The sequence below is a fragment of the Trematomus bernacchii genome, unplaced genomic scaffold, assembly GCF_902827165.1.
Source record: "Trematomus bernacchii unplaced genomic scaffold, fTreBer1.1, whole genome shotgun sequence".
In the NCBI taxonomy this organism is placed as follows: Eukaryota; Metazoa; Chordata; class Actinopteri; order Perciformes; family Nototheniidae; genus Trematomus; species Trematomus bernacchii.
This window is the reverse complement of record NW_022987547.1, coordinates 12,023,336-12,036,884: the sequence shown is the minus strand read 5'-3', so window position 1 is coordinate 12,036,884 and position 13,549 is coordinate 12,023,336. Positions and strand designations below refer to the sequence as shown.

At 40.2% G+C, this 13,549-nt stretch overlaps 1 protein-coding gene across 1 annotated transcript in view; it reads left to right on the top strand.

Annotated features, from left to right (window-relative positions):
- Positions 1–12,576, top strand: part of LOC117476372 (formin-binding protein 1) — a 46,936-nt gene extending 34,360 nt beyond the window's left edge. Inside the window, exons 10-15 of the mRNA XM_034122840.1 lie at positions 3,925–4,034; positions 5,198–5,330; positions 6,285–6,412; positions 6,524–6,771; positions 7,909–8,068; positions 9,636–12,576. Of these exons, the coding sequence (XP_033978731.1) occupies positions 3,925–4,034; positions 5,198–5,330; positions 6,285–6,412; positions 6,524–6,771; positions 7,909–8,068; positions 9,636–9,651 (795 nt within the window). The 3' untranslated portion in view covers positions 9,652–12,576. The remainder of the gene's footprint in view (positions 1–3,924; positions 4,035–5,197; positions 5,331–6,284; positions 6,413–6,523; positions 6,772–7,908; positions 8,069–9,635) is intronic.
- Positions 12,577–13,549: the final 973 nt, after the last annotated feature.

Below are 13,549 nucleotides of genomic sequence, written 5' to 3'. Positions count from 1 at the left end.
CCTCTCACAAAAACCTACTTACTTTACAAAATGTTCTTTCATACAGACCTTTGGTCAGCCTAAGTTGCATTTCAATGTGATCCCATAATAACCGTAACTTAGTTACTAACTAGTGAGGAGATATAACTGTAATGTAGCAGCGTGGAGGTTGGAGTCGGGATTACAGGCGTGATAGTAAAGACCGTAACAATGCAGTTCAGGTGGATGAGATGATTAGTGGAGTAAAGTGTGTGGAGCGGCTCAGTGCAGCAGCCTGTGAGCCTCTAACAGGATTACAGGTCATCTGCTACAGCTCTACAGCCAGGGGGGCTCCACTCTGCTCTGTGCTCAAACATTACTCAGCAGAAAAATATACCTTTCCAACCATTTATTTTGTTGTTCTTAACCTACTTACCAATTTGTTTTCATGGGAAATTCATGTGCAATATACAAAAACCTGGATATGTGCAGATTTCTTCCTCATAACAGGCAATAGTTTCCCCAGCTTGTGTGTGTTGGGTATCTGCCTCCATGTCAACGTCTGGATCAGCTGATGTGTTTATGCTTGTGGCGCCCTCTGCTGTCAGTGTACTGGCAGCAGAGAGATGAAGAAATAAAGTGTTCATCCGCCCCTGTCGAGTCACCAACCCTCTACTTCTTTCTTTACATTTAAATTCATCCGTCTTCCTTCGTTTTTACCCTCATAACTTCATGCTTGTGCAGTAGGTTGGCACTTTTTAGCCGACGTGTTTCTCATTTTTCATTAATCCATCATATCAGAAATGTTAAACTTCACCCACATTGGAAAAGAGTGGTGGGTTTATAGCAGAAACTGTGTGTTGTACACAGATAGCCTATAAACCCAAAGTCCTACCACCTCTTTTCTTTCAATGGTGAAGTTTGGCAAATCATCATTATAAAATACAATTAAAGTATTTTTATTTAAAGGAAAATGGGAAAAAATGGCCGTGAATATTCATCTGATGTTGACTGTTGTTTCTTTCTCTCTCCTGCTCCTCGCCATTTTTTCTCTCCTCTCCCCCCATGAAGCTTTCTCTCAAGCTGGTAAGCATGACCGTATAACCTCACGTCCGTAGCGGCATGACCATAGCACGCATGTCACCTCCTCCCAGTAACACACTGTTAATAACGTTGTGTTCGCCATAACGTTTTTGTTCCCCTTTTTTTAATCATTTTTGTATTTAAGTTAATATTTATTTTTGCTGTGACTCAACAATGGACCTCAGACTCATGTCCTTGTCTCATTTGTGTGTTGTTTTGTTTGTTTTTGTGTTGTGGTTGTGTTCATGTCTCTCCCAAACTGTGTCTGTGGTCTCTGTGGTGCAGATCACACTCAATTCCCACGTCCGGAATCTCATTGAGGTGATCAGATTTACTCTGTTTGACCTCTCTACCTGTCCGTCTCTTAGTCCGTCTGGTAGTCCTCCCTCCATGTCTCGACAGATCGTATGTCCTCGTAACAAACATTAACTCGTTCTATGTAGTGTCTCACTCACATCCTTACACTGCATGCCAATGTCTTTTAAAGAATGCTGTTCTGTAAAGCTCACATAATGTACTAGAAGTGTATGATGGCAGGCCTCCACAGAAAATCAATAATTACTCTTAAAGACTTAAATACATAGGGTAAATATCTCCCTCATATCTGTGCACTAAACATAAAGCGACAGCCAGCAGATGTTTGGTTTAGCATCAAGAATGGAAACGGGGGGGAACAGCTAACCCGTCTCTCTCAAAGATATAAAAATGTGCCTAGCAGAATCTGTAAAATTAAAAGAAAAAAAGTAGCCTCCAAATCATTCCTACTTCTTTCTGTGTCGCCTTATTCAGCAAAGGTACTATGTTCACAGGGATTGGACTTCCTGATACAGACCAGTAAAGTAATACAGTTAAAAAGCTCTTACATCTTGTCTGCCAACTACAATTTATTTATTAGAACAAATGCACATACCCTAATAAATCTGCTACTGTATGAGCAATTTGTGCAACATTAAGCAATATTTGTAGCATATTTATTATTCTCAAATGTCCTACAATGCCAAACAGTACAACTAGCATAACTTAGCATAATTATGCTAGCTATGCTAAGTTTCATATTTTCATATATGGATATTTAGTGTACAACATGAGAGTGTATCTCTGAAAATAAGCATATACATGTCAAACTAAGCTGATTTTTGAGGAATTTAGGCCCCATAATGATTTTTATATTAAAAAATTCTCTACCTAATGTGTTTTATAAATCCATACATGATTCTGTATGGACAAATAATTGAGTAAATTCTGATCCATCCCATATTCATCATACTAGAATCAACACATGACCTGATGTCTGCCCATAGTTGTAGTTGATGTTTCCTAGATGATAGTGTTTGGAGTGTCTTGCAGTACATAGAGAATGTGAACACTAATATATCTGACTGCTGTACTGTAGCTCATCCCAGAGATGAGCATGTCTCTGCATGATGACTGACACCATCTCTGTTATGTTGCATGCCCCGTGGTGTGTGCTGATGCAGGGAGAAGGGGTAAGGTTGCCATGGTAGCCTAGCTGCATGTGTTGTTGACCTGACTGCAGTGTCGTCTGTAGCTCCAGCTGTTATATGTCCTTGTGGTGGTCCCGCTGTAACCCGTATCAATAAGACCTATTTAGTCAATGTAAGTTTCCCTTCATTGATAGGACCAAAGCAACAGTGCAAAATGATCACAATGTTCTTCCTTTTTGATACATTTAAAAAAGAAATCATATGGAGAGTTATATGTTTAAATTGATCAAAAGTACTTGATATTTCATAATATCTTAATATGAGACAAATAATAAAAACAAAGCTCTTTATTATGGTGATAGTCAAAATAATTAACTTTTGTATACAGTGACTTACAGGCAGTGCAGTTCAAAGTGCTTTACAACACAGTGAAGAAGAATACATGTATAAAGACAGGCTGCAGATGCAATACAAAACCAAACACTCAAATGAACAACACATATAAAAGACATGCTAATAACTATAGAAGGATAACAATAAAACAAAGTAAGGCATGATAAAAAATACATTTAGAATAAAAGTAAAAAATATTAAAATATTCTACATGAAACTGTCTGTATGTTATCGACTAAAGATTTCTAAATAAAAATCACTACAGGAAAGTCATATCTGTAAAATCCCTGCTAAAATATGTATTCTCTAATGAAAGGGGAAATGTCCCTTTTTAATATAATAAAATAAAAGGAAAAGGGAAAAAAGCATGATAAACCACACAAGAATAAAATAATAAAAATAAACTGTTAATGTAAGAAAATAAGATTGAAAATATTAGCAGATCTTACATAGAATATTTTAAGTTACCTATTATTTCATATTAATGTATAGATTTGATGTTGACAGGCCAGCTAGCACTTAGTACAGGAAGCTTCCGGAAGATTCACTGATGCATTACGTGTGCTGCCGAGCAGTATGACTCATCAGCTCACTGATACAGACTGGAAATATGACCCACAGCCAGCCAAAAAACCTCTCACTCACTCAGCCTCCGTCTCAGGAACACACCGTGCTCTCAGAGAATTATCCTGCTCACTCTGAAACACTATATGAGCTAAGATGTAGCTAATACTTTATTACGTTTCAAGGAAGCAGTAGATTAGATGTGGCGGCTGAATAGGTGGGAGGCTTTTCAATCTGTACTCAAACATCCCAACTTTTGTCATAGAGTTGCTGCAGTATCTCCCACAGGTTCATAAAGATAGAAAATAGCAAAGAACTCCATTTGTGTAGCTGTTATCCATTTTAGTCGTGGTTTACAGGAAAGGGATATAGGGCACCTAGCTAGATAATACATCCCTGTGAAATCAGCAACACAACAACATGTTTCCGTCTCCTCACTTCTCTTTTTGTTTCTTTCTTCTTCCTCCCTCTTGTTTCTCAGGGTTCTGGACCAGAGGACTTCAGCCACCTGCCGCCAGAACAGAGGAGGAAGAAGCTGCAGGGAAAGATCGACGACCTGAATAAGGACATCCAGAAAGAGATGGACCAGAGGTAGCTTTACGTTTGTTATTAAGACGTTTCCCACCTTGTTGAACCCCATCCCACACACAGACACACCCCTGGATACCCTTTTCCTGATTTTGCATTTTATTTATTAAACTGTCCAAACAACTATAGCAAACTCACATTTATTCATATTATTGTTTAGTGTCCATCACTGTCTATATTGTATTCATACTTATTATGTCTAAAGTGTCTGTATTATGCTATCTTTATTCCTACCAGCTCTGTAGTATTATAATAGTAATAATAATATGTATAACTTTATTTGTATAGCACTTGTAATGCTTGAATGCAGCCCAGTACTCAACAGAACAAGATGAGATGAAAAAAACCATAATAATTAAATACAAATTAGTTAAAACTAGGTACAAAAATAATACAGTTTTATTTTATTCACCAGTTAAATGAACCCACATTTAAAGCCATACGTAACAATTAAAGTGTTTATACAGTGTGTTTATAGTGATATACTCATAAATACTGATCATACTGTATATATACTTAAAGTGGACCTATCATGCTATATTTGAATAATATAGTGTAGGACCATACCTATATAAGGCATATTTATACTTTTTTTTTTTCAAAATACCAAACAGATCATGCATTTTAGCCATGCCTTATTTTGCTCAATTTGACATTTTTTAGATCTGTTTTAGCAAGGGCTGATTCTGTGAGCAACAGCACCACCTACAGGCCTGGCATATGTACTACAGCGTCTCCAGCGCTTTCGAACGGCAATGCCGTGGCTGTCTCCTCCTGATTGGTGGAGTTGGCCCAATAGCCGTAGCGCCACCGTCCTGATGTCAGGACAGTGTTCAAATCTGGATCAGTTTTTATCAGATCCGTTGCAGCCCCTTTTTTAGAGATTTGGGTATGGAGGAAAATAGAGAGGGTTGTGTTTTCTGACACTTGGTGAGTTCCCTGGAACACCGGGGACACATATTCAAGTAGAAAAGACGTACAAAAGTGCATTTTGCATGATAGGTCCCCTTTAAATCATATTTATATACTTACACTGCACTTTACTGCTTCTTTCGCACTTCTGGTTGGATGCTAACTCGGTTGCCTTTGTAGTACTAAAAAAAATGCAATGACATTAAAAGTGAATATGCAACAAGGACTTGTATTCACTTTCGTTTTCTTCCCAGGGACGCTCTCACTAAGATGAAAGACGTGTATGTGAAGAACCCTCAGATGGGGGATCCGGCCAGCGTGGACCCCCGGCTGTCAGAAATAGGCCAGAACATTGAGAAGTTCCAGTACGAGGCGCAGAAGTTTGAGGTGAGTTCAGTGCCGGCCTGAGATCTCCTCTCCTCTCTGAGTGTTAGTGTTGGCGAAGCTTTCTTGTTTGGTTTATTCACCACAGCAAATAATGAGGAGTTCAAACACACGTCTCGATCTGGGGTTGATCCAATAAAGTCTGCCGCTCGTCCATATTAGGAGAAGATGTGATGCAGCTGGAGCTTCATGTGGGGGGGAGGAGGCCCAGAACAGTGTCCTGCTTTAACCTTAGACATGGGAAAGAGAGTGGAGTGTAAGGCAGTGTTGTTTAGGAATAGGACCATATCCGAATATTTAGGTTAGTATATAATAAATGTCACAATTCTCTCTCAAAAGAAACAAAATGGTTTACTTTATTCTTCAAATAATCCCAAAAGTCATCAAAATCAACAACAACAAGCACACTCGTTACCCAATGTCATTTGTATGTTTTCGTACGTAATGTGGATGTTTTTGTCTTAATTGGCATGTCCTGTATTGTGGCATGTTTTATTAAGATTTAATTAACCCAATCCAATCTGTAATCTGTCCAGGGACAATATATGAGAAATAGCCAGGCGCATTTGCAGCAGTGATTATTAATGTGCTCTTTTCCCTTTGAATCAGCAAATAAATACAAATTCAAAATGTATGAACATTTCCATAAAACTCTCAACATGGCACTAAAACAAGCTGTTCTCACTTTAGCCAAACTTTTATTAAGAAACTAATATGTGTGTTGCATCACAGAGATAACCCACATATCCCTCATCTCTTCCTGTGTAAAATAAGCCTACATTACATCATCTAATCCGTAGTGTTGCTCCTCCATTAAAAGTTATTGCCATATAAAAGGCCATCTGATTTTAAGATAAAAAAGATTTCTACTCAGCTTAAAATATATCTCAAGTTGTCAGGTTTAAAACCAATAATAATATAATATAATAATAATAATAATGACTGTGTGTGTTTCAGGGCTGGTTAGCGGAGGTGGAGGAAAGGATGCCATCTAAGAGCGATTCGAACCGGAGGAGTGGGCTCTATGAGACCCAGAACAACTCCACTCAACTCGTGAGCAACAACTGTGCGCAGGACAGAGAGAGGTATGGTATACCCTGACGAAACATCCATCACTCACATAAAACATCCCAGAGTGGTTACACACCTTTAACAACTATATATGTTTTCAAAGTATATTTACTGTGTGTGTGTTGGCCCTTGAGCAGCCCGGATGGCAGCTACACAGAGGAGCAGAACTCAGAGACGCAGGTCAAAGCCACCGTCAACCCCCCCGTCAACCCCCCCGTCAACCCCCCCGTCAACCCCACCGTCAACCCCACCGTCAACCCCACCGTCAACCCCGCCCTCCCCACCTCCTCCACGCCGGAGTTCGATGACGAGTTTGACGACGACGAGACCCTGCCCACCATCGGCACCTGCAAGGCCTTGTACCCGTTTGAAGGTAACAGGAGATGCCTCACAGCTGAAGAGATACTCCACCATTCCTGCTCAATTTAAACACTCCAAAGCACTTTATCTGTACAGACGCAGGGTGGAGGTGTTTGATTACTTTGAATGAGGAGGAGTAGGGTTTAACCTTATGGAAAAATATGTGTGGAGGAGGACAGTGGAAAGCCTTTTCAAAATCATATTTGGCCAATTCTCAAACACTTTGACTACAGCGCTGTAAAGAAAGGTGGAAAGAGCCCTGATCGATCGGAGGGATGATAAAAGCTGTTGTCCTCCCCTCAGAGATAAATGAATCTGTTCTCTTTAAACAGGACATTCATTTATTACTATGAGGAAATAAAGACGTCATTATTATAAACTTCCATAGCAAACGTTAAATATCTGAAGAAGCAGGTCATTTGTGAACTTAAAACATTGTTCAATGTGCATCTTAGCAAATACGGTCTGTATGTAGAACAATTCAGACGCCTACATTGGGCTCTTAATGTGCAAAATGCAGATTTGCCATTTTAAGAACATGGCAGGTCTACTAGAGTCAGTGCAGGCAGGAAAGAGGTTTTAAATATAGCATCTACATGGGAGGATCTAAAGGACGTATGTGGGTATCAGCCTATTGGCTTTAGACCAAAAATATCACTAGTTTATCCTGTTTTCACAATATCATATTTCCAGGGAAATCATTTAGATGAGTATTCCCAGGAATCAAGAACCGTGAAGTCCAGCTTGTTTACTCAACATTTTAAATATCCACAATAGTAATAATTGTTAGCTGGTGTTGTAGATAACACCATAATAACTGTTGTTGTCATACATGTGTTTGATTATAGAAGTATCTTTAAGTTATAAGACTGCCTGACTAATATTCTACTCTGATATATATCCAAAGTACCGTGTATGTACAGGTGAGTCTACTCACTGTGTATGCTCATGCAGGTTTAGGAGAAGCATAATAAGTAAGAGAATACTATTCGCGATTTCCTACCACACATCATCTACTGTAGCCTTGCCTTCTCTCCGTATTCAGGAAATCTGATTTAGATATTAAACTCGAGAAGGGATTTCAAAGCAGTGTGTCAGGTGGACATTTGTAATCCTTTCCTTCTCATTTCTCTTTTTGTTTCCCTTGCAGGTCACAATGAGGGCACCATCGCCGTGGCAGAGGGCGAGCTGTTGTACGTTATAGAAGAGGACAAAGGGGACGGATGGACACGAGTGCGCAGGAACGAGGACGAGGAGGGATACGTCCCCACGTCCTACGTCGAGGGTCTTTTTGGAAACAAATGCCAAAGGTGCTATGACATACATTTAACTCAGCAAGTGTGTTTTTGTTACTGTGAGTTTCCATTCACTGCTGAGATGAAAGGTTGTTACTGGTAGCTCAGATAAGAAACACACACTTCCTGTCTCTCTCGAAAGGAAGGACCAATCAGATGTGTCCATTGTGCCTCATGACAGTTGTGGCCGATAGTGTGTAGAAAGAGTGTGTGTCAATCTGAGCAAAACATTTGGTAATGTTTCAGAAATGACACAGAGCTGAGCAAGGGGGATGTTGTGGAAAGAAGCTTCTAGAGAAAGTTCCTCACCTCCCATTTACTGCAGTGCCACCTAGTGGTGATACAAAATAAAACCTGACTCCCAGTCAAAGCTAAGCATTATGGGAAGAATCACCCACTGACAGTGATCATGTATACATTTAAAACACACAGTACTTGATTTTACAATATTTTTTTTGTTAAGATTTTAAATGAAAGTATTTCCTTAAATTATAATACTTTTAATCATGAGTCTGATTCGCAAAATCGAATGTTTGAGCCAGTTTGGTAGTAAATCACTGAACTCTTAAATGAATGTACGCACCGTCTGAAGTGACATCACGTTAGTGTGTTTTGGTCACTCCTTGTAACCTAAAAGGAAAGCATGCTCCATGTGCAATGTAATTTGAATCTGCTGTAAAATATGGATACATATTAAAAGATATTTTTGTAAACTAAACAATCAAATGTTGCATGCGTGTAGATTAATCATAGTGCTGTTACCAGATAAACCTTGTGAATGTAATTAATCTTCCCTCGTAAGGGGTAGTTTTATATAACTATTGATCAGATTAGTAACCAATAGCCCCACTTTCCTTTTTAATCCACCTTTTTTATTTGATAGTGTTGGGCTGCTCTGGTCCTGTTCCCCAGGCCAGACTGAGATTTAGCTGTTCTGAGCTCTATGGTGAGCTGGGCTGAAGGAGCTGGTTGTGACTTTAAAGCTTTGTGGTTTCCTGCACGTACCTCTGTTAAATCGGGCGTTTACTGTAAAGCATGGTGTGTCATTCCACCTCACTGCTGCAAAAAGACATTCTGTGCTACTTTCCAAGATCGGCAATCATCTCTTTCATAAAGCGTTTGTTCAACTCCCTTTCAAACATTTCTACTGAGCTTTGATGGCACAGCATGGGGTTCTTATGGGCAGATCTGGGGGAAGAATTCAAGTCTCTGTAGTTTTGATCAAGGAGCATATGAAATGTGTGGCATGCTGCAGGATTTACGGGATTGTTGTCGTTGTCATGAGGTGATTTCAGCATGTTGTGACAAAGGGGCCGGGTTCTAACATGCATTCAAGCCAAATGACATTGAACGATGTAAAGACAGATCAAGATGCATCTTTGGGTAAATGCGGTCATGCCTACACCACAGTATTTTCTGTCAGTTTAAAGTACTTTCATAAATGCAATGACTTCTTTACCCACCTCTCTAAGTCTGAATAGATGGGTTGCCTTAATTTGCCGTTAAAACCATCTAACTTATTTTTTGTCATTTTTTTTTTTTTTTTTTGTTTGTTCGTATTTCTTTTTTTTTTTTTTTGCAGATTCCTAAAAGTGTGAGGCTGGATGAGGAATGGCAGGGCAAGCAGTCTGGGAGAAACCACCATGTTCCTCGCGCGCTCACAGAGTCAGAGAGAGAAAGTGAAAGATGACCTCAATCTAAAAAGAGAGGGACGCCCGATTAGTACGCATCTCAATTTCCCAAAAACCTTTACGAAACAAACCCTGCTTCCTCTGCGAAGAGAAGCCACGATAAGAGAAGTCCATCTAAATTTTAGAGCTCATAACCCTTTCCACTGTTAACAGCCATGCAGCAGTCACAACCACAGTATTCAATCTGCCTTTTTCAGCTTGCTTTAATGTAACTAACTCGCTTGCACCACACACGGTCATCAACGTGGCTGTTGGCTTCCTCACTCTGAACGCCCCACCCCCCCCGGCTCTGACACCCCTCCTCTTCCTTACCTAACACTGTACACACACACACACACACTCACACACACGAGGGAGGTTGTGGTCAGAGACAGGACGGGGACCAGCTGGAGCCTTATGGACAAAACACCTTCATCCTGCGGTGTGTGTGTGTGTGAGCCATGACCTCCTCACTCCTTCACTCAGAGGAGCGTCACCCCGACGTCATCTACATACAGGCAGTGGTGGAAAAAGTACTAGGATCCTTTACTTAAGTAAAAGTACTAATACCACAGTCTAAACATACTCCATTACCAGTAAAGGTCCTGAGTTAAAAAAAATTCTAACATAAAAGTATTATCAGCTAAATGTACTCAAGTATAAGAAGTATAAGTACTCATTGTGCAGAATGCCTGTTATCCATTTGTTGTATTATTATAGAATATTATATGTTTCTGTTTGAATCATTAGAAACATATGGAGCACATTTTGGAAAATACTTAGTAAATGATTGGTAAATATAGATCATATAAACACATGTATTTAATTTTAAAAGTAACTACAAATAAATGTAGTGCAGTAAAAGTAAAACATTTACATCTGAGATGTAGTGAAGTAGAAAGTAGCAGAAAAGGAAAATACTCAAAAGTAAAAGCACCCCAAAATGATACTCAGGTACATTACTTGAGTAAATGTACTCAGTTACATTCCACCACTGCATCTAGGGCTTAACACACTCATGTTCACCCTCTCACTAAATCATATTTGCAGGTTTCAGAAGGATCATGTATCTGTGTGTTCTCTCTTCTGTTGTGTGTTTGAACGCCTTATTTTGAAGGCCTTGTGTCCCATTTCCTCCACACCACGATCACCCCCACACATCCAGGAGAGGAAAAGAGACGAAAGGTCATTCTCCATCTCCATCTTCCTCTTCCTCATCCTCACTGTCCCTCTCTCTCTGAGCACACCCTCCCTCCCCCCTGACGCGGCTCAGGCTATCCCCTTGCTGCTTCGAGCACCCTTGTTTTGCCGCAGCGGGGGGGGCCTCTCAGCGTTGTGGTGTGCTGCATGCTTGCCCTGTCTTCCTCCTCGCCCCTCTGCTGGCACCCTGGAGCAGGCGATGGGGGGGGTGGTAAGGTTAGCTTACGCCCCCCCCCCGCCTCCAGCCTTTCTGTTCAGTTAACCCTCATTGCCTGGTCGTACTGAATTAACCTGAATGCTACTGTTTAGGTTCGGTGCCTGTGGTTCTTTTTTTTTTATAATACCTTGTTTTTTTTAGTTCATAAAGCATGTTTTCCTGTTTTTAACAACGAGAGTGATCTCCTCCTCCCAGTGTTCACCAGTTTAATCTCAGCAAAGGACGATAGGGACCCGAATATGTTGTTTTCTGAATGATCTTATGCATAGGTAGGTCTTGTGCATTTGTTTTACTGTAAGTACACAGTACAGTATGTATGTACAAATGTTATTATTGTATGTTTTGATCAGAGTGTCTAACACACGTTGTTAGTTTACAGTTAATCAGCCTTGTGGAAATGTCTCCACTCGGTCCAGGCAACCCAAAAATGAAGATATGATTTACACCTGATGTTAGGATGATCCACTTAAACTGTCCACTGTATATGGAAATATACTGTGATCCTTTTCCTGTGAGTCTGTGACTGACCCAGAATCTCCTGCTTTTTTTGGGCCTTAACTTTGGTTTTCTGAGAGAAAGGATGATGCTGATAGCTGTGGTTTGCTGAAAGGATTAAGATGTGATTATCTCAAGAAGTTTGGGGGCAAAATTAAGAGTTTTTATAATCATACAGAGAAAGTATTTCCACTGATTCCCCGGCACATAATGTACGTGATTTTAACATTTTCTGTTTTATATATTTGATGATGTTAAGTTGAGATTCAGCTTTTCTTTTTTTGTTTTCTAAAGCTGGAAGTCTATGTTGTATTTTCTGCCTGAATGGGACTGAAATCCCTTAACTGCAAATATTAGTAACAATGAAATTGTTCTGTATGAAGCCATTCTTAAATATTGATCTGATTCAGCATGTTACAACCACTTTTCAACCGGAGGAGTGACGGACATATTGACCATTTGGACTCTTACATGGAAGAAATGATCAAATCTCTGCTGAAGTTCATGTTTTCTTTTCAACATGTCATGATTTCAAAAACCTTATTATGTTTTTAACAATAAATCTGAAGAGGCACAGATCATTGTAGCTCAATAGCATCCATCTCTGCCAGTGCTCTGCAAAGACACCACAAAACGTTTGAGTCCCTGCCCCGGAATAACCTGCCTGTACAGAGGAAACGGCACGTTGGAATTAGAGAGAATATATATGAATATATAAATAAAGTTTAAAAAGGAAAACATCTATTTTAACTATTGAGAGTCTTACCATTACTTTATCTGCTTTGCAAAGTAAGACTTCCTTTCCTTTCTAAGGTCTACCAAATGGTGTGTTTTTGCACTTTTTCGTTTGTGTTCCATTTGGTAGCCCATGCTTGTGTTTTGGAGCACTGAATACTTTGTATTGTGTTTACCGTGCCAATTAAATATGCCTGGAAAGTTAATGATGTTGAGTCCTGTCTTTGTTTTCTTCCCTTTGGAATTGAGACACAATCAATAGCTAACCTTTTCAATCAAACAGCAACTATGAGCTTAATTACCCACAATGATTAACTCGCTGCTAATGAGAGCAAACAGGATAAATGTGTGATGTCATTTAAAGGTCCCATGTCATGCTTTTCCGGTTATTACCCGTCCCCTTGTGTGTTATGTAGCTTTTTCTGCATGTAAACGGTCTGCAGAGTCACAAACCCTCAAAGTACACCCTGTAGCGAGTAAAACTCTTAACACAGAAAATACCTGTCTCTGCTGCCCCAGAACGCCTCGTTGGAGATTTCTCTTTTTCCATTGTTTTCTTCTTGGGTATAGTGACGTATTTGGGTATAGTGACGTAACGTAACGTCCGCGGAGCCGTTACGTTTGGACCAATCCGCGGACTTCCTCACAAACACATACTCGGCGGGACGTTGCGAGGCTCGCTGCTGCGAGGAGCGGACAGTGTGAGCTGGCTCACTGGTGTGGGGTCGGCGAGACACCGTGGAACTCAGCCTAAGCACACACGCAAACTCCCAGCCAGGCTGCGGGTGTGTGTGTGTTTCGGGCTGGGTTTAGCTGTGTCTTGCTGTCTTGCAGACGGCCACTGGGCTCACAGGGAGGGGGGGGGCAGGAGCTCCAACAAGCCGTTTAGGACAGGGAGTGAATACACATACTATACAGAGATGCTGTATGAGAAACCAATGTGAGTTTGGAACATTGCACAATATGAATCTATTCTAGTAGACCTCAACAATGGAATTATGATCAGTAGAAATGGCCATGACATGGGACCTTTAACATAAGATTGCCCCAACACAAACAGCACAGATGTACCTACTGTGTCTAGTATCCCTGCAGATGTTCAACTATTGCTGTAACTAATAATGACTTTAGTTATTTATGAATCTGTTGGTCATTTTTAAATAATGAATTACTTGTTTA